We start from the raw sequence: 20,782 nt of genomic DNA on the forward strand, positions 1-20,782 counted from the left end.
CATGGTGCTCCTTGAGGAAGGCCCTTCTATGCTCTTCCTCGCTGACCCAGAAGTTGTCATTCTACAAGATCTGCACATATGATTATCTGCCTCCTAAAACCATTCTTTTATTTCTTGGTTTGGGGGGAGGGGTATTTGTTGATGTGGTGCCTCCCACAGACTAGGACCCCTCAGGGAATGTGACATACTTATTATATTTTGTTGGCTTAGGACCCAATAATCTCCCCTGTAGTCCACCCTCTCACAATCCTCAAAGTGCCATCGCTCTCCACGACCTACTTTTGGCCAATCTAACCTCGAGCAAGGGACCAGTTTGGTGCAGGCAGGAGTTCTCATCTGTGAAAGAGTCTCTATTGTCCCCTGCTCCAGGATCTGTCCACGCCCCCATTCTGTACCCGATTTGCCCATGTATTTGTCTATGTTGTGCCACTAAAGAAGCTGACCTCCCACACTGTAGTTTATCATCACCCCTCAAGGTGTAACCTAAGGAGCTTCATCCTCATAATATCTTGTTGACTTTGCGTATCCATAGCATGTCTGTCATTCCCGATTCCCCACTCCTTCACTACTTGCCCTCCACACTATCTTGTTTGCAGTGTGTTCTAGTCTTTCCAGAAAAGATGGTGCTCTCCTGCAACAATTACAACCAATGTGTACTTTGCTGTCCCAGGATCATCCTCCTATGAGCAATGTCGTACCTTTGTCTGGTCTCCCCACATTGTAGGGTGTTTCCCAGTCATCCTCATTTAAGGAGGTATACGGTTTCGGGGTAGTCTCCCCAAGATGTATCTTAATGGTCTAAGTGTCCTCATCTCAACTAACTTCACTCTGTACCTTGCTGGGCCAGGTGTCCTCGTTCCATATGGATTTTCCTCCCACCTAAGCGTGAGAGCTCTGTACTTTAACTTCTTGGCTTAAGTGGCCTTGACTCCGCCCCACCACAACCTTCACAGAGCAGTTTCCACACACTATCTTTTTGGTCGAGGTGTCATCTCATGAGAGAAGTCCACTCCACCACTAGAAGCAGCCTCCCTATACCATGTATAATTGTTAAAAGGCTTCTCATTGCATTAGATCACCAGGACCCCTATCAAGCTGTTTAACCACACCACACTACTACATTGGCACTTTTATTCAAGGAGTTAAACACCCACCACCCCTTGCCACCTCCACTCAACCCTGCCCCTCTTCCCTGGAGCAGCCTACCTTTGCTGTATTGTTAGCCCAGGGATCTATGTCCTATGAAGAAGTGCCACCCATCTCAGCTGTCCCTCAACACTGAACCTCACTGGTCAAGGTGTACTCGATCCATCAGGACCCACCCCAAACAGATCTTCCTACACTGCACTTTGTTGACCCATGCATGCTTCTATCTGGAGGTACAATCGATTCACCTTCACCCATCACAAGCGGCTCTTTCACACTCCACCCAGTTGTTGTGGGCTTTCACGTCCTACGAGGGACCAGACTTCAACCTCTTAGGAGGACTCCCTGGACTCCACTACGTTGGCCCAGGCCTCCCCTTACGTGAATAAAGAGCTCTTCACCCCATGTCTCCCCTACATTGTAGCTTGTTAGCCCAGGCTTCACTCTTCCTATGAGGTACACCCCCTCCACTAACCATAGACCCTCAATGGCTCCCCCAACCTCTTCAAGCTTTTTCCTCACGCTGTACCTTGTTGGCCCAGGCTTCTCTCTTTCCAGGAGGTACACCCTCTCCACTAATCCTGGACCCTCAATGCTACGCCCACCTCTGCAAGCTTTCTCCTCACACTCTACCTTGTTGGCCCAGGCGTCCTCGTCCCAAGAGGTCAGCTGCAGCACTCGGATGATCTCATTGATCTCGTAGCTCATCTTCTCAACCGTGAAGTTGCGGTTCTTCAAGGCTTCTTCAATTCCTTGACTTCTTGAGTTCTTTGTGGTCACAAAAATCTTCATAGCTACAAGATGCAAAATGAGTGCATCAGAAAATAGTATGAAATCAGAACAGGCATTATTGGGAGATGCACCAGAGCATTGGCTGCAAGCAGAAGACAAAGTGTCCCTCGCAAAAGAACTCGAAAATGAGGCTCGCACTTTGTAAGTCTGTCACAAAGTGTGAAATACAACGTACAGCAGCACAAGAGACTAACACTAATTTAGCATGGCCGACTCAGGCATGAAACATCTTGCATATCAGAACTTGGCAGCATGAATCCCACACACACATTTTTCAAGAGTTGTAAATAGACAAAATATAGCACAGGCTCACCATTTGTAAATGAGATACGCTCAGATAGTTGTCATTTATTTAGTGCCCTTATTAAAGCTCCGAATTTCTACATTGCTAAATTAGTCACGAGAACTAAGTTTGCGTTTGATGTCAATTATTTGCTTTTAGTTTAATAAAAATATAGACTGATCATACAGTGCAGCAATTGTTGCATATTTAGTGGGCTCTTCGGGTACCTCCTTAACTTGCGGCTGAGACTTTTATTTTTTGCCACCTTTCGCCCTTTTTCGGGAGACAAGGATAATTATGAGTATTAGAATGATTAAATAAGGGAATGAGTTATGCTAATATAAATAAAACTAAATAACTTAAAAAAAATAACATTCTGCAAGATCATCTTTTGTGCTTAGAGGGTAATGACGGAGGTAGGAGGGAAGGGGAAACAACTGGCTTTCCCAAAGAAGTTAGTGCGCTGGGACGTGACTTGTTGGGGGAATGTTAAAATGTGTGATCTAAAACCTCATCTACTAAACCAGTGCCCAGACTTCATACTCTAGTTCTTGGGAGAAAATAATAACCATGTGGACATTTAGTGAAAATACACTTCCTGCTACTAAACTTAGGGTTATCCTACTTTAACGAGATTTTAATACTCCCAACATCATGGAGAATGCCACCCACTTTAGGCTCCTAAATACATACGATACATCAGTCATGACGCACTGAAATGAAATTTAGACCACAGATTGCGTGCAATCTGAGAAGTACAAACGCTGCAGATCAAAGTGCTTTGTTTTCCTCGCTGAGTAACATCGTTGGCCACATATGTGAAAATATGGCCTGTTTTAAAATGTTGTACAAACAAACCCGATAGCTTCAGATCTATATATTAAATAGTTACCTTAATCCATGCCCACAAACAATTAAGTTCTACTGCCCCTACCACTTTAGCATAACACAAATGAGCAAGGGCCCAAAACTCGAGATTTTGAGAGTCTGGCCCAGAGAGAAGAGGGTCTGGTTCCTTAAAAAGAAGTGGATTTGTTAATTTTTTTTCTTCAAAACTGACCCATGTAGAAGCTAATGTATTACAGATATGAATTAGTAGAAAAGCCAGGTCAATCGAATTTATAAGCGAGGATACAAATCCTGAACAATACACCATGGGGAAAAAAGAGCTTCAGGGCCCCCCCATGACACCCCCAAAAGAAGACAACCGTTCTTTGCCTCTACAAACTCCAGTTCTGATGTTCCCACAACCTCTAGTCATCGCTCACTGTCACGGAACCCTCAATTAGCCACAGTACAAAAACTGACAAGACGAGAAGTTTTGTTTTCGTATTGCAAAAAAGGTTTGCTCAAGCTTCACACTACTGCACACAAAAGATGCATCATGGATATCTGTAGTCCAAACCACCCACACAAGTACAAAACACACAACATGAGGCACATAACAGGTAAAAAATGCGCAGAAGTAATGCATACTTTCTAACATTAACAGGCAAACAAAGAATTGGCACAGCAAGTGCAGCTGGGGCGCAAGATTCCACGACACACATTGAACAAATACAGTGTAAACTTCCTTGCCCAGCAGAACAAGTCTAGCACAGCAGCAGTGCAGGCCCTAAATGCATACACAAGGACGCATGAACATGCGAGAAAGAATGGACAGCTGCGATTCAACTCTGCCTCGCATACAGTATCAATACATCATGGGTAGCAGCAGGGAAAGTGACCTTTATACGAATCATACGTCTGAAGAAAAAAAAGTTGCAATCATGACAGCAAAGTCCACTTCTTACACTAAAAAGATCTGTAGCCTCTCCTACTATTATGGAAACACCTTTTGAAGTAATCAGAGCGACCCGTCATCTGGCTGTTGAAACACTAGTCCAGCTACATAGCGCCATGCTAGATGACCAGGCTTGTAGAGAAACTCTTTATGATCCCTCCCTACACCAGACAGTACTAGTAACAAGCATTGGCATAGCCAATAGGTCTCGCCTTTGGGACCTTGTGTGTTTAGCCAGAACTTTTGGCTAAGTTGTAGAGCTTTGTGGCTGCTGTGCATCATGCTGAAAAGTTATAATAAAAAGTGTTAAGCATTTTTGTTATTTTTATACAAACCAAGACAACATTATATACAGTTGAACAACCCGATTAAAAAATGATTTTAACATAAAAAATGTCTTCTAGTCTTGATTGTAGTTGCACTGCTGGCAACTTCTTCCTGCATGTGCTCATGCTTGTTTGTTATAATTTTTTTTGTTATGGGGGAGCGAGACATAAATAACGGAGAGTGGAGGTTGGAAAACAGTTATTTAATTAGAACACGAGCAGTGGACGGACACTAGGGGAGAATCAACAGATGCCAGATTCCGAGGGCAGACGGACGTGATGCTTAGGTGAGGTTTACGTGATGCTTACGTGTGTGTAATTATGTGGCAATGAGTGGTAATATCGTAACTGTAACGTGTGAGTATGTGTTACGGAGTGGTATTATGTGGAGTGTATTTATGTTGCATTGAGTGGAGTGTAATTATGGGACGTGTAATTATGTGGTACTGAGTGGTAATATGTGGAGTGTATTTATATTGAATTGAGTAAAGTGTAATTATGTGGTGTGTTATTACGTGGCACTGAGTGGCATTATGTGGAGTGTATTTATGTTACATTGAGTAGAGTGTGATTATGTGGCATGTAATTATGTGGCACTGAGTGGTATTATGTGGAGTGTATTTATGTTACATTGAGTAAAGTATAATTATGTGGTACTGAGTGGTATGTGGAGTGTATTCATGTTGCATTGAGTAGAGAGTAATTATGTGGTGTGTAACTGTCACACTGAGTGGTATTTTGTGGAGTGTATTTATGTTGCATTGAGTAGAGTGTAATTATGTGGTGTGTAATTATGTGGCACTGAGATGCAGTGGTCATGATGAAGGATGCCGTGGTGGCGCGGTGATGCCGTGGTGGCGCGGTGATGCCGTGGTGGCGCTGAGTGATGCTGTGGTGGCGCCGAGTGATGCCGCCGAGTGATGCCGTGGTGGCGATGAGTGATGCCGTGGTGGCGCCGAGTGATGCCGTGGTGGCGCCGAGTGATGCCGTGGTGGCGCCGAGTGATGCCGTGGTGGCGCCGAGTGATGCCGTGGTGGCGCCGAGTGATGCCGTGGTGGCGCCGAGTGATGCCGTGGTGGCGCCGAGTGATGCCGTGGTGGCGCCGAGTGATGCCGTGGTGGCGCCGAGTGATGCCGTGGTGGCGCCGAGTGATGCCGTGGTGGCGCCGAGTGATGCCGTGGTGGCGCCGAGTGATGCCGTGGTGGCGCCGAGTGATGCCGTGGTGGCGCCGAGTGATGCCGTGGTGGCGCCGAGTGATGCCGTGGTGGCGCCGAGTGATGCCGTGGTGGCGCCGAGTGATGCCGTGGTGGCGCCGAGTGATGCCGTGGTGGCGCCGAGTGATGCCGTGGTGGCGCCGAGTGATGCTGTGGTGGCGCCGAGTGATGCTGTGGTGACACTGAGTGATGCTGTGGAGGCGCCGAGTGATGCTGTGGTGGTGCCGAGTGATGCTGTGGTGGCGCCAAGTGATGCTCATGCACAAGCGTGTGTTCAGAGCTTAAAAGCCCTTACTTAATGCCTCGCAGAGCAGCGCATGCGCACTGGCTCTGGAGAGACCTAAAAAGGAAGAATGATGCTGTTCTACCTGAGAAACTGAGACGCCTCAATTACATAGAATACATGACAAGTTCACACAGAAAGTTCAGGCTGGGCAGACACCTTCACGGCTGACCAGATTCGAGCAAATAGGGGAACCGATAACATAGGTGAGGAATGGACTAAGAGCTATAGTGCACCTGTAGAAAGACTTTCTTTGAGTACTAAAACTCTACCAGAATGCTGAAATAGCAGCACCAGACAAGATAGAATTCTATCTATACAAAGGTGGTTCTATTGTTATGAATTAGGTGCATATGCTCCCCAATATCACCAGTGGCAGACAGACAAGGCTCCAAGTCTCTCCTCTTGCTCCTGCTCTCATCTCGGGACAGGAAGCAAGGCTCCCCTGACCAAATACAATACTGCAATGTAGAATTGTGATTGGTTTTGAGCGTCCTGGTTCGATGCTCAAACAGGGAATTGGGGCCTGGGCTTATTCTCCACACAGGCTGTAATTCAGCCTGCATGCAGAACGGGGAAAGTGCTCATGACTGGTTTGGGCGGCCCAAGAGGGCTGACTAAACAGACATTGCACACTTAGGAGTGGGCAAACCACTTCTCCCCTGCCCTGAGAGAAGAGCACCCCGCCAACCTACAAAGTAGCAGGACACATAAAATGATAATAACTTATTATTTTATTTTCCTTTACTTTGCAGTGCACTGATTAAAAACAGTGGGGCGACGCTCCTCCACCATAGTGGAGGAGCCGCCCCTGAATATCACGTCGGCTCCATCCAGTCTGCACTTCATTAGGTCAAGCTTACCTTCTCTAGTCAGGTGCAGTAAATTGACCCCAGGTGACTCCCAGTATCTGAGCTCTATGGAGAGTGGAGGAATAACCAGTGGCAGACAAATGGCCTTGCCATCTGCTTTGCAATGTCATAATTTCTAATTTAGTGAGAGGTGTCTTTTGAAGGAAGAGTGCTTGGGGCCCCCTCCTTGTGATGGAAGAATGCATCTTAAACCCATTAGCAATTGACACCATGCTCCCGATATTCCATGTTAAGAAAGTTTATCTGTTTGAGCTAGACATTAAAGCTTGTTTGTTTTGGTCATCACAAGCCACAAGCTATATCCCCAGCCTCATGTCTTCACAGGGCCCAATGTGGGATGAGGAACTCTTGTACTGTATCCTTTATCGACTTCCAAACTTTTTGTTAAGGCTTAATACCCATGACCGAAATCAAACTACCCCAAACTCCCGGGACAGTATCATAACTGCCTTTTGTCCACTCAAACCTAATTAAACAAGAAGTCCTCTCCCCAGTTTCAGAGGAAGAATTTAAGGCAGTGACCACAACTGTCATAGTTCACCTCCACAGTGACAGCGTGCCATCTCCTTTTCAGATATGTAAATATGAATTATTGCCATTGGTCCCCTCCCCTCAATAGGGGCGTAGGACCAGTGCATTCTCCTATATCGGGGGGGTCACGTAGGCCATCTGCAGTTCTGCGAATCACAGTGGGGAGCTCAGAATCTTCACCCAAGGAGCAGTCAAAACCCGAGCCAGTGCTGGGGTCCACAAGAATGAGCGTTCGCTCACTAGTTGGTGATTCGCCACGCGGCAAAGTGTTTACTGCTTTGAAGACTGCTGCTCTCTCAGTTCTGGCTTGGCTGTGTGTGGGGCATTTTACATTGCAGCACCTCTGCAGCTTTGGGGGCTGGAAATTCAACTGTTGATGGTCTTTCCCCGCTTCATACAGTTCAATTCAGACCCAACCCACCTAGGGTTCGGCGAAGAAATAGGTTTTAGCTCATAAGGCTTTTTCCACCACTTTGTTTTGCAGGGAACAGCAGCAAAGGTCCTGACTTGTACAGGTGCTTGCCGACTTTCAGGAAGGATGCTCTATTTTGCTTTACTGAAACTTTGTAAAGCTGAAAGATGACAGAGTTGTCCTCAACTCTCATTTGCCCCAGTACTCAAGTTTTCCATGAAATAACATCCCTATCTTGGAAATGTAATAAATGTGTCATCACTGGCCACCGCAGAAAATCCAGAAGCGGTAGTTGAGTTGATACTCTAAGGACCCTATTGAGTGCATAAACCCTAGAAAGTGCCTAAGTTGCCACCACAGTCCTACCCCCACTCTGATATTGTTTCACCTAGAGTGCCACTCAGTTTCCTCTGCTGTATACTCCAGGAACCATAGTCTACCAAAAAGAAAAAAAACTGTAACGGCTGCTTTACAGACACAGGTACAACACCTAATTGATAAACATAGTTTACCCCGGAACCGAAACCCTGCATGCCATTCCAACACAGTTGTTACAACGACCACATTGTTACAACGCATGCCATTTCCCTGCAAGTCAGAACAAAGACTTTCTCCAGGAGCCAGAAGGTGTTGGATTTAAAATACAATATCTCCCCTACTGTAGCACCGACTGGAGTTGGAGTAGTAAATTATACTATTCCGACATCCAGCGCACCGCCCCAAACCCCCCCATTTGTTTGCCCATAGGTTGAAACCTCAATTCCTTGACTCCTATCCCCTGTACTCATGGCTCGAAAATGTGCTCTGTGGTCCCGATGTACTCTTCTGTTATTTAACTCTCTTCAACTTGCCCAGATTTTAAAAAGGTAAAAGGATGTGAATCTGAGTGATAAACAGAGTGGCAAGAAGTGAACCGAAGATATACTGATAGGCAGAGTTTTAAAAAAGGAGTAGGAGTATAGCAGCTTAGGTTTTACAAGGCAGTTGGGGGATAGATCAAGCTTTGCTTGATTTACTAGAGTGAGAAGTTTGAAGAGGGTTCTGTTTTAGGCAGAAAGAGAACCCGCTTGATGATGAATGGATACAATGGGGGCGTGCTATGGATATTGGCAAGGTTTCTACCTGCAAATTTAAGATCTTGTCAGGAGGAGAAGGATTTGAGAGAGGCCCACAAGTCAGTTATCAGAATGGTGCCATACACTGAATATATGTGAATAATCAGAGATTTAGCAGTCCAGAAAAGGATGAAAATGATGGACTGGTGTCATGTTTGGTACTTAACATCATCTATACTACGAAGGTTAAGCATAGGAGAAACTACATAGAACACCAGGTTTTATGCTGCAAGCAGTAAACTTAATGGTGTATGAAAGAAAACAGATGGTATTAGGTAGGGGACTGGGCTCAGATCAAGATACAATGTAAGTCAAGGATGGAAGTAGTTTTAGTTCCAACGTAACTGGGGGCAAACTTTAACAGTAAAGAGCAAGCAAAATGAACAAATCACAACCTGTTGGGTCAAATTCATTCAGAAGCAAGAGAAAAGACTCCAGTATGATATGAATCAGGTCTGAGAAACAAAATCGATTTCTTCTGTATGGTTAACCATAATAATGGATCATAACATCAAGTAGAAATGCATTTCCCAAGGAAACAACGGTCATGTCTATGCAAAATGAGAACAGTTGCAAATATGTCTGGAGGCAAAATAGGTAGGGACGAAAGAGCCCACTGATACAAGTGGAGAGAACCCACACCATTTTTGCGTTTCGATTTGTGGAACACTCCTGGGTGGCAGGGGGGATGGGGGGGGTGGTTCTGATCTTGCCAGATGAGACGGGAAGTTGTATGTTTGAAGAATTTGTCACCCACCTAAAAAGCTGAAGGAACGAGTACCCATGTCACCAGGCTGAATGTTCCTTATGAAGAGTTTGTCAAACTCTACTCTAAAGCTCTACGATTTCAAAAACTTGACACTTCCACAAGGAAGTCTTAAAACGCTGTTTGTAAGTCCGGAAGGAGAAAGGTGAATCATGAAAGAAGAGCAAAGACCTTTTTTTTCACAGGCTTTAGGCAAAGACCTTTCAGATGGGAATGTGGGAAGCCAGCCTTGCACTCATTCTTGTAAAATGTAGCAATATCCTGGGAAACGGGTAACTTCATCTGTTCCTCAAACGTGGCTCCTGCTGCAAAATATTTTTGGAAACTTTTTCTTGCTTTCTCCTTGTGGTGAGGGAGGGTGTTACCTGGAATTTCACTGTGAGGTGAACATCGAATCTGTTCTAGTTACTAAAGCATGAAGTAAAGGGCACTTCAAATGGCCCTGTACCTGGTTTGGCTAAGGTGCCAGTCAATGATTTGGCAGCTAGGGCATCCAACACACTTTTGGCTTTCTGTTTGTGGATAGACACTGCAGTGTCTTCCCAGGGCTTTTTCCAGGGCCTTCAAAAAGAGGTATGATTAGCGCCAATGATGGGGTATCCATCTACTCCTTCATTCACATCCCAGGCTTTTATGTCCACATGACAAAGAGTGGAACTGGGCAGCATGAGTGCATTTTGCTCTCCTCTAAGGCGGTCTTGAAGTACCCTAACTTATGATGAGATAACCAGTATGAAGCCAGGCCCAAAAGAGGAGTCACAGTTTCCATTGTGATTCCCCAAACAGGGGAATGTCCAAATATGCCTATGGATCGAGGCGTCAAGTGCATGTATGCAAATACATGCATTTACATACACCCACGTGATCCTTTTAAGAAACCGACGGAAAATCTCTGATCGATGGAGGCAAATATGCTGACACCGGGAAGCCAAAAACAGATACCCACCTTCCTGCTCAGCTGAGCCACAGTGGTGTTTTTTCGGCTTCTGACCTCCTGCATTCAAGAAACAATAGAGGGGTACAGTCTAATAACAGAAAGCACGAAACCAGGCTGGAACCAAGTGGCATCTCTTGGAGCCAACTGCTACAGCCAGAGGTCATTACAAAACCACAAGCATTTGCAAAGCCTATCGATCTAGGCTTTTAAAAGCAATGCAGACCTGCTGGCTTCGCAGAAGCTTTCTTTCAGCAAAAATAAATAAAATACTTGCTTGGCAATGTCAAAAAAGCGCTATGACATGTACATGTGACATTATGCATGCCCACATATGACCCGTGATGCTAGGGGCCCAGCATGCTGACGTGTACATGTGCATGCATCACCATGCATGCGTCTGCATATAGCATGATGAGGTCACCCACTTTTTTTCAATTTACAGTTGCAGTCTATCTTAGAGCGGTAAATAAATGAAGTAAAATCTGAGCAAAGGCCCCCTAATATTTTTTTTACATTATGAACAATGGTAGGTTTTGGTCCCTTTGACAAAAGCCAAAAGTCATCATTTCACATCTATGTCTGCCTAACGAAGATAAGGATATCTGTTTTTTCTTCTTTCTGTTTTCATATATGGTATGCCATCCAGTGTTGAACATTTGTAAGGCAGTCACGTAAAGTGGTAGCACTGGTGCTGGAATCTCCATCCACTGCCATTAAAATCTGCGCATCGTTTGCATACATAGGGCAATTAGGCCAAATGATGGAGTCATCTGGGCAAGTGGACCCATATTAGGTTGAATAATAACAGAGAGCATTCACCCATGGGGCACTCCACAGGACAAGTGTAGCCCAAGTTCGACCTACACAGTCCAGTCAGTTAGAAAGCTTTTAAGCCAATCTAAGGCAGTACCCCTGATGCAGAAACCAACTAGCTGCTGTAACGGCGCTAGATGGATTGTTCAGCAGCATTTGATACCATCAACCTACAGGATCAGCGACTCAGGTTCATTTCAATCGGTCCACTGTTGTGCATCATCCAGTAGTGATGTGATAACTCTGTGTGCTACATCCTGCTTGAAATCCTGCTTGAGTAGGATGAAGCAATGCATGACATACGGCACTGTTCCAGTCCTAGAGTCATTCCACAGCGATGCACCAACATTCTATCCCAAGGATTCCATAAGCCAGGGTTTTTAACACCCCCCACCCCCCAGCAACTCACAACCAGCCAACAACAGGTACATTTAAAGGAATGAGGGCAGTTTACACTAGTGCTGGTGTATCCAAGAGTAGCAAAAGAGCAGTATATGCTAGTTCTGGGTTACCTGTGATGGTCACTTAAGAGCTGTATGCAAGCGCCTTAGTAATGAAATAAAGACCTGGATTAGTGATGGCGTACTAACGATAAGCACAGAAAGTAACGCACTGTAGATTTGGAGACCTGCAGGTGTGAACAAAGGAGCTTTATATACCGCCACTGAATGTCAAAGATAACAAGGACCTGTGCAGATCACTGTTGAGATCAGCAGCGGCTGCTATGGGGCCATGGTGGTGGGGCGGACGGGGTGGTTAAAAAAAGTAAATTAGAAATACCTGGCCACTGCCTCTCTTCCGGTCCTTTTACTTCAATGAGACAGGAACAGGAAGGAAGCACATAGGCTCCCCAGCCAATCGCAACGTTGCTGATTGCAGCGTCGTGATTGTGGGAGTGGGAGCCTGGGCATGTTCTCCATCCAGGCAGTAATGCAGCCTGGGTGGAGGACATGCAAATCGCGCATGAAGGTTTGGCCTGCCCGAATGAGCCGGCCAAACAGTCCTGCCCAATTCAGTGCACATACCACTCCTACCCCTGCTGGCTGACAGCCCCATCCCTTAATCAAAACTGTGCCAGCTCAGTACTGTAAAATAAAATGATAGCGTTAGGTTAGGAGGAGCCGCCACTGAGATCAGAAATGAGCACAGGTACAGTGTACTCTAAAGCTGGGATATGAGCCCTGAACTCTCAGAGCACCATAAACTAGTGCTTACATTTCAAAGACGAGCAGAGTACATTAATGTAAGGCTGGGTCATGTGGTGGCAGGGGTAGGTTAGTGCTGAATTACATAAGATGATCTAAGACAGCAGTGTATGTTGCAGCTCCTATACCTGAGATGAGCACGGGGAGCAGTTCCTTCACAGTGTTCATGGAGTTCACCAGCATCACACGGTGCTCCTGGTGAGTCAGCTCCTGCTGCCGCTCGTCAATCATTTTTGCCATCTTGGTCATTCCTGTGTTAAAAAAGTGACAAGAATTCAGCTCGGCCATAGGCACCTTCAAATTTGGCTCTTGCCTTCAGTTCCCCACTTAAATCTACCTCAGTCTCAGGTCCCATGCTCACTAACACTTCTATTAGGCCACATCACCCTCTGCCATCTCATCAGCCCCCTACCCAGGCTCTTAGTCACCTTCACAAGGCCATTTTCGCCGCAAGCACACTGTCTCCTGGTCTCTCAGCCCTGTTTCCATCCCCTTGCTCAGTCTAGTCACAACATCACTCGAAGCACATTGGCAAGTATCTACCAACTTTCTTTTTGCATCATTCTTTCATTATAACCATGGCACCCTGCAACCAAAGGCAATTCTCTTAATCCTTCACTACTCACTCACAAAGCCAGACCCTCACACACTACCCAAGCTCCCCTCACACATTATCCCAACTGCCTACACCGTAGCTATCAAAAATCCTACCTATGACCATCACATTAGCTCATTCAGTCCATCGCTGCAGTCTACCTTGCCATTCATAGAAGCCGAGTCACAAACTGGCCTGGGGGCGCCTCGCTGTCCAGTTCACTCACCAGGTCCCAGGTTCTTGGTGTAGGTCACTAAGTCTTCCATGCTCTCCACCACCTCTGCCACAGTGAGGTACTCTAGGATCCCTTTACACACACGAATTATTTTTCGTACCTGGAAGAGGTAAGAGTGCAAAATGTGTGAAGTAAAGTAGACCCTCCTCCAGTTCCTCATTAAAAAATAATAATAATATTAAATGACATAATAAACTGGCAGCCTGCCTGCTCAGGATTTTAACATGCAATGTGAAAATAAAAACAATTTTTTCTAGTGCCAAACTTGGGGGTCGATTATGATGGCGGACGGACCTGCGTTAGTCCGCCACCCCCGAGGTGGAGGGACCGTCAGCAGGGGCAGCGGTGTTCCCTCTGTAGGAATAAGGATGTGACTGCCACCCTGGCGGTTACATCCCGTATATTTAACATTGCGGCGGGTGCTGCTTTAAGCAGCACCCGCTGCAAAGTTAAAAATGCATGCTGTGCATTTGCATGCACAAAGCGGCAGGCACCGTGCGGTGCCTGCCGCCTTGTACATGCAACGGCAGGGGGGTACCATAGGTACCCCTCATGTGCACCCCCCACCCTCCCTTCACCCTGGGGGCCCACAACGGGACCCCAAAGAAAAGACTGTATGCCTTTCCACGGCAAAAGGCATTGGACCGCCAGCATCTTAATATGGTTGGTGGTGTTTTGCAGACACCGCCACCATATGTGAGCACTTTTTCGCGACCGGTGGAAAAGCAGCGGACAGTCTTGCCGTCTGCTGCGAACTCCCCAGCCATCCTAATGTGGCGGGGGGGTCATTTCAGCGAGAATGGCGGACGGATTGCCCCGCCAGCCCTGCGGTGGCAATCCGTCCGCCATCATAATCGACCACTAAGTCATCAATCTCTAAACTAGCAACCCTGTTACCAAGTTACCAACATCTCTATCAGAACAGCAGCAAGCATATGCAAAGCAGAACACTACCAGAGAACATTTCTGGCCCTCACGCAATACGGTCCAACTCTGCTCACTGACTTTTAGAGTCAGACTTCAAGAAAAGGTTTTGTACATAGCACTTTATTCATTTTATAATAACCTTAAATCAAATTTTGCAGGGGGAAAAATATATGATATTGATTTGTGTGATTACATGGACACATTCTTCTATATGCTTATCTATCCAACATTCTCCCCTATCTCCCTCCATCCATCAGTCAGTCAGTCAGTCAGTCACTCCACCACTTCATCCCATCCCCCCTAAAGAGTGAACTTACTACAGAGAATTTTAAAAAAACGAGGTTTCTTGCCCACATCTGAAACAGATTCAAGCATCTCCTAACTTGAGGTTACACAATTCAGACACCAAACCCATTCTTATGAGGGCGTAACACAGCTCAATTTAAATAAAAGGTTTACCGCCAATACCCATTATAAGAAAATACACTTCCTCTTGGACATCATCCATGTCGGGTTGCAATCTTTTATAGCTTAGGTTTATAAGATGGACTGTCTGCTCCATGACCAGTATGTGCAACCTTTTTTTATTGCCCACTCGGTATAGATTGTCTGCCCCAGTCTTTTTATTTTCAGTGAAAAGTGCTTATTTTCATGTGTCAATATTCCATAACAAATTTCAAGCAGGCATTGTGATTTCCTTGGGGACACCATCTCCTGAGTCTCCAGGAACTAGCACAGGAATATATATATATATATATATATATATATATATATATATATATATATATATATCTTTCTTTGCCTTAGGTATTCCTTTCGGAAAATATTGCAATTGGAATATGTTCATCCTTTGTCCAGGACACTACTTTCTCTTTCTTTATTCATACAAATAATTGCAAGTAGTGTGTGGAACATACCGAGTAGCTTCTGAAGAGTGACAAGGCAGGGCATATGTTTTTATAATGTGCTTTGTTATTAATGTCCATATTTCATACTTTTACCAATGTCTGCCCGGAGTCCTCATCTTTAAATTCCAACTTCTGCATCTCTACCATTGCTCTAACACACTGGTGGGAGATTAGGATTTTATAGAAAGCTGATTGATGCATGTCAATTAGAGGGGAGCGGAGTTTGTCCAACTCATTTCTCAAACCCTATGGGCTCTTTAATTGCTAGCATTTAGTATTTGAGAGTAAAATCCTTTATTTCATCTCAATCTATTCTTAACGGGTCAGTGACTGGGATCCTAAACACTTTCTTATATGTCTTAAACAATATTAAAGCTCTATTACAACTCATCTCTGTGACTGTGCGGAAATTGCAAAAAAAAATAGCTCTTAAATGGACCCTCAGTAAAAGAATGGATATTGCAAAAGATAGAGGTATTAGGTGAAGGGAATGATGTCAGCTTTTCAAATTTCTAAGCTCCCCGGATTATGACTATGCTTTGCAGTTTCATGTCTATAGGTTGTTGAACCTACTAGACACCTACATGTCAACCCCAAATCTGAAAGGACTACGCATGGCCAAATTTCTAGTATTCCTTCCAGACTGCCTACACAGTTCCCCAATCTGTGAGGATTGGAAGTACGTAACTATGACAGGAAGCGCTAGATAGCACATCAAGGTTATTTGTGATGCTTTCCTCCATCATTACAGGCAGCCATTCAGAAATGTTCACCACATAGATTGGATGAGTCTGCAGTTTCTGTATTCCTAGCTCAGAATTTCTCACCATTACCTTTATGTTGCATCTGTTCCCTCCAGCATGTCAGCCTGATGCGGTCCTCTTCTAATCATTCCCAGGACAGATGATGCCCCGTATGTATGATGCTTATGAGGCCAAAGTTGCACCATAGTTCTTTTCCTTCAATTTGAAGGCTGTGCCACAGTGATAGGTCCAAGTATTCGTCATTTTGTCACAGTTTAGCTTTTCCATAATGTGACCAATTTGCAGCCTGAATTGAAGTGATTGCCTCGTGTGAAGTCCTACAGTAAACTACAAGAATAGGACTCAAATGTAACCTCATTTCTGCTGATGTCATTCAGGTTTTTTTTACAAGGTAGTGTTGGAATTTGAATTTTGACAGTGTATCCATCTAGCTTGTTTGAATTACTGGTCAACTTAGGACCTACTCTGCTAAACTTTATAGTGAGCAATTTTAGCTGGATCCTCCCTACGGAAAGAGACCCTTGACAAATCCTGAGATTTTGTCTGCTCGTGGGATCATGTTCACTTGTACATAATAACAAGAACCCCCCAAAAGAAAGAGACATCCTATTAATGTTGGTTTCTAACACAAAACTCAACCTATGTATGAACTGACAAGTGTCTCAACACAAACTGATGCAGGCACACAAATCAACAAAAATGCAATTAAACTAAGGCAGACATGCTCACAGCAGCACAATAATAGCACACCTTTGTGAGCACGGTAACCACACAATCGGCAGACCTGATAAGCTTCCCTAAAGCAGTAATATTCCACGAGATAAAATAGCATCTTGTGTGGCCAACTACTCACATCCCTCCTCAAATTTCCTGAATCATTTATTTCTAATATGATCTATTTCAATTATTTTGGTGGTTACAAAAATGTACTTTTATTCTTGTACGTCAACAAATATTTAAGGATCTTTAAAACAGTTGAGAGGTCACAACACTAGACTGCTGTCCTTGTGTTGTACCTGCTTTAAGAATGGTGGTGCCCAGCACCTACACTGCGGATGGAGGGGTGTTTGTAGTCTTAGTGGAGGTGCTCTTAAGTGATAATCATACTCGAAAAAACAAGAACTCCATGACAGTCAGCCCTGCACCAGTGTTCCAGTCTTAGCCTCTACTTTGATTGAGAACTTGCACACTCATGCTGCCGTTCCAATTAAATACATTTCGCAGTGAGACATACCCACGCCTATGCTAAACAGACCAGCGCTGCCTCAGTTGGCAACCGCTTCCTGAGTCATGGTCCTGTGGCTTCCTCTGGCTCAACAGAGAGGAAACAGTGAGGTGCATTAGTGGCAGAGATAGGCTGGACCGGCAATGCAGTAGGAAGTGTGATGGTCTCACAGCACTGCAGGATAAGAATACAAGACACCCTTGTCACTGATGACGGGAGGGGCTGTGTTCTGCATCATGAATTTAAGCAAGACATTGGCCTGCTTGAACAAAGCAGCATCCCACCATCTGGCAGCACATAAAAGGGTGGCAATGTGTCAATTCTAGATACAGTAGATACAGACCTTCTTATAGGACTGTTTGCTTTGAGCAGACTAGTACGGTCACTGCACGTGGTGTGGGCGCCACAGGGGTCAGACAACTTGGCCTTCATCGCTTAAGAAGCAGCCCAAGAACATCAAATTGTATTTTTACTTATTTGATAAGGCCCACCACCACAACCATCGGCCTGCAGTCGATGCAGCGCAGCAGTGACAATTGAGACTGTACGTGAATGGGGGAAATTCTCCTTGTGTTCCTGGGTCCGGCTGCCAGTTTTACTTGTTTTCACCACAAAACAGAGCTCTGTCCCTTCAGGCTCTAAACTTGATAACTTTTTGATCGACTGGGTATTTAAAAAGCGCAGTACCTAGAAAAGGTGTCCTCGCACCAAGTTCAAACAAATGGCTGAATTAAGGAAGATTCAAAGGGAGTTTCAGTGCAAATCAGTAAGTTCTGAGTTAATTCCAAAAAGAGACATAGGAGGTTGTCATGCGAAGGCCAGTTGGAAGTTGCTTCTGGGCTTTAGCTGTCACATGACTAAAATAGTTACCATTAAAGATTTAACAAAGCACAAGCAAATCTACACACAGGGGCTGAACTGGTAGTTTCAGGGCCTAAATTTGAATCGGTGTACACTCGTAAAATACATGATTAAAGGCATACACTAAATAATCTCCACCCGTACTCAACCCAGGAAAAGGTCAGAAAGTTTCTTCTGACTTGCCCTAGGAGGACAAAAAAATAGAAAAACGTATTGTCCTTGACCACAAACAATATTTGTGCTGAACATTGGGCAATAGGAATTGCACACCTCTAACCGTAAAGACTGCAGTCCAGCAAGATATCCTTCAGTGCACCAGATTTCACAGCACTGTCTTACAAAAGGTCTAGCTTCAGGCTGGACCACCAAGTGGTGGAATGCCATGCCTGGGGGAGGGCATCAGCCTTTCAAAGATCTCCGATCTAGAGCTAACAGGGAGGCTGTTGCTGATGGGTCATCTATCTACAATTCTGCTGGTTTCCTCTGTGGCAGTCAGGCAGTGATTCAGGTAAAGAGGTGAATATGGTGATATGTCACATAGACCTGTGCTACAGACGTTAAATGCAATGATACCTCCTCAACTCCTGTATGGATCAGAAGTACGCTGTCTTAGTGGCAAAGATAGCTGGGACACTGAGGAGGGAAAATGCCTGAAAGCCCTACTTTCGCTTCTCAGTTCAGCAATGGTCCAGGCAATCAGATTAGAGTTAGGTACAACTTCATGGAGCGTACAGGCCCAATTGAATTTACTAAGGCTGTGGAGACGACAGGACCTGGGAGGGTCCCGTCGTCTCCTTCTGGTGTAGGAAGGAGATCGAATCTAGCAATTTAAAATGGGCCAAGGAGATAAGAAAGAAAATGATTAAGGTTGCAGAGAACTTAAAGGTGAGATTTTGCCAACAGTCACTCCAGGCGGAATTCACCAAGAATGATCTCAGGACACAAGGCCTTGAGCTGTCTAGAACAATTGATCAAGGCTATTTGAGCTTGAAATCATCAGTTTAATTTATGACTGCAGCCTGGCTACACGAGTCTTGGTACCCCTACTTGGACACCCTTCCGAATAAGTGGCTCAGATGTGAAATTTTAAGAGTTAGGATAGGCATTAACCCCTGGCTGACAAATCAGAGGGAGAAGGTCAATAAGCTCCACCCGGATGGGAATTGTAAATGCCTGCTGGGCGATAAGGGTGATACGCTGCACATATTGTTAGACTGTATTGCGCTTATACCTCAGCGTAAATTGCATCTGAGACCTATTTTTGTAAAATATGAAATAAGGTCCCGTGCTCAGGCGGTTGACTTACTCACAGAAATGCCTAACCTCGAGATTGCTATTGCAATCGGAAATTATATGAAGTCTGTAAAAAGCTCCTAGCAAAATATTGTATAATATTGTTAGAATTATACTGGGTTTTAGTGATTTTATGATGATTATTATATACATTTGAACCTAATATGAACTAAAAAAAATTCCGGTGCCATACGGGTAGAATTTTAATGAGTAATTACGTTTTTGCATTTAGTATTGTGGCCCCTAGACTGAATACGGTCATCAAAAAGCACATCTAGGAATAAGAATTTATTGCCGAATATGTTTTTATGCTCTGTTATTGAATACGTATTTATCCTTGTTTTAATGTTTTATATTGTTGGGTATTGCAGTTTAAAGACTAAGGTCTAAATAAACATTGCTTTTGACTACTGAGGTAAAGAGGTGAACAACCCCACATAGCTACACAAGTCTAGCACAATGTCCCATTCCAATAGGGTCAACTAAACCACAAAAAAGAAAGCGGATATGGCCTTGAAGGTATAAAAAGCAGAGTCATCAACCCACAGCACCCGACCTCATCACTCACCTCGGCCTCATCAAAGGTCAGCAGCAAGTCAGATGTTCCAGACAGGATTCCTCTGGAGCCATCTATGAGGTAATCTCGAGCAGGGACCGAGTAGGGATCCGCATGCAGCATCTGGGCAGCCTGTACAAGCTTAGTGCAGGCATTCTCCACCCTGTGGCGGGAATAAGAAATTATTAGAGACTATATCACCAATTCCATTGTTACAGAGTTACACTACCTTTCACAGTATAAACCAGCGGAAAATTATTGCTGATCACCCTGAATACCACAAAGAGCAATCCAAATGCATAACCCTCTGAATGTACAACAGAAAGCAGCATCAATGCCTTTTACCCGGTGCGCAGCACCAGAGCAACAGAAACAGTGCCACTCAACCTGTGTACTAGCCACCTTCTAGGGGCCAGCTCTAATATTCCCACTTCACTTGGGCTAAATATATATCAAACAACAAAGTATATAGTGATGAAGGAACACATTTCTGAAAGAATTTAACCTTATAGATTACCTTAATTAATCATAGGTGCTTTTACATACTTCTAGCACATTTATTTTTTATGTTTCGCTCAGGGTTACACTTAACACCTTCTGCATGCTTTGTACATTTTGCTTAGTGTCACACAATAACATTTATATACATAGAAAAAGACATCAAATTTAAATGTACATATACTGGACCGTAAACATACAATACATAGAAAAGGTTTTAGATATTTATCCTATACATATATTCTTGTCATTCTTCTCGTTCTTCCTATCGATTATTCTGAAGTAGTTGTGTTATCTAATTCCTGCACAGTCCACTAATGGATATAGCCTATATGTGGCGCGACTTCAAAAAAAACAATTTTCTCCAGATGTATCGCTTTGTGCGCCACAAGTCCTTAGTCAATTTATAAGAGAAAGGGTTCCTCTAATACAACTGTCAGTC

At 44.5% G+C, this 20,782-nt stretch overlaps 1 protein-coding gene across 4 annotated transcripts in view; it reads right to left on the minus strand.

Annotated features, from left to right (window-relative positions):
- Window positions 1-20,782, minus strand: part of VCL (vinculin) — a 342,221-nt gene that overhangs the window by 188,112 nt on the left and 133,327 nt on the right. For all 4 annotated transcript variants that reach the window (XM_086921833.1, XM_086921831.1, XM_086921832.1 and 1 more), the window contains exons 3-6: window positions 19,855-20,005; window positions 13,300-13,408; window positions 12,607-12,729; window positions 1,780-1,940 (exon numbers count right to left, since the gene is read on the minus strand). In XM_086921833.1, the coding sequence (XP_086777959.1) occupies window positions 1,780-1,940; window positions 12,607-12,729; window positions 13,300-13,408; window positions 19,855-20,005 (544 nt within the window). The remainder of the gene's footprint in view (window positions 1-1,779; window positions 1,941-12,606; window positions 12,730-13,299; window positions 13,409-19,854; window positions 20,006-20,782) is intronic.

Source organism: Lissotriton vulgaris, chromosome 5, assembly GCF_964263255.1.
Source record: "Lissotriton vulgaris chromosome 5, aLisVul1.2, whole genome shotgun sequence".
NCBI classification, from domain to species: Eukaryota; Metazoa; Chordata; class Amphibia; order Caudata; family Salamandridae; genus Lissotriton; species Lissotriton vulgaris.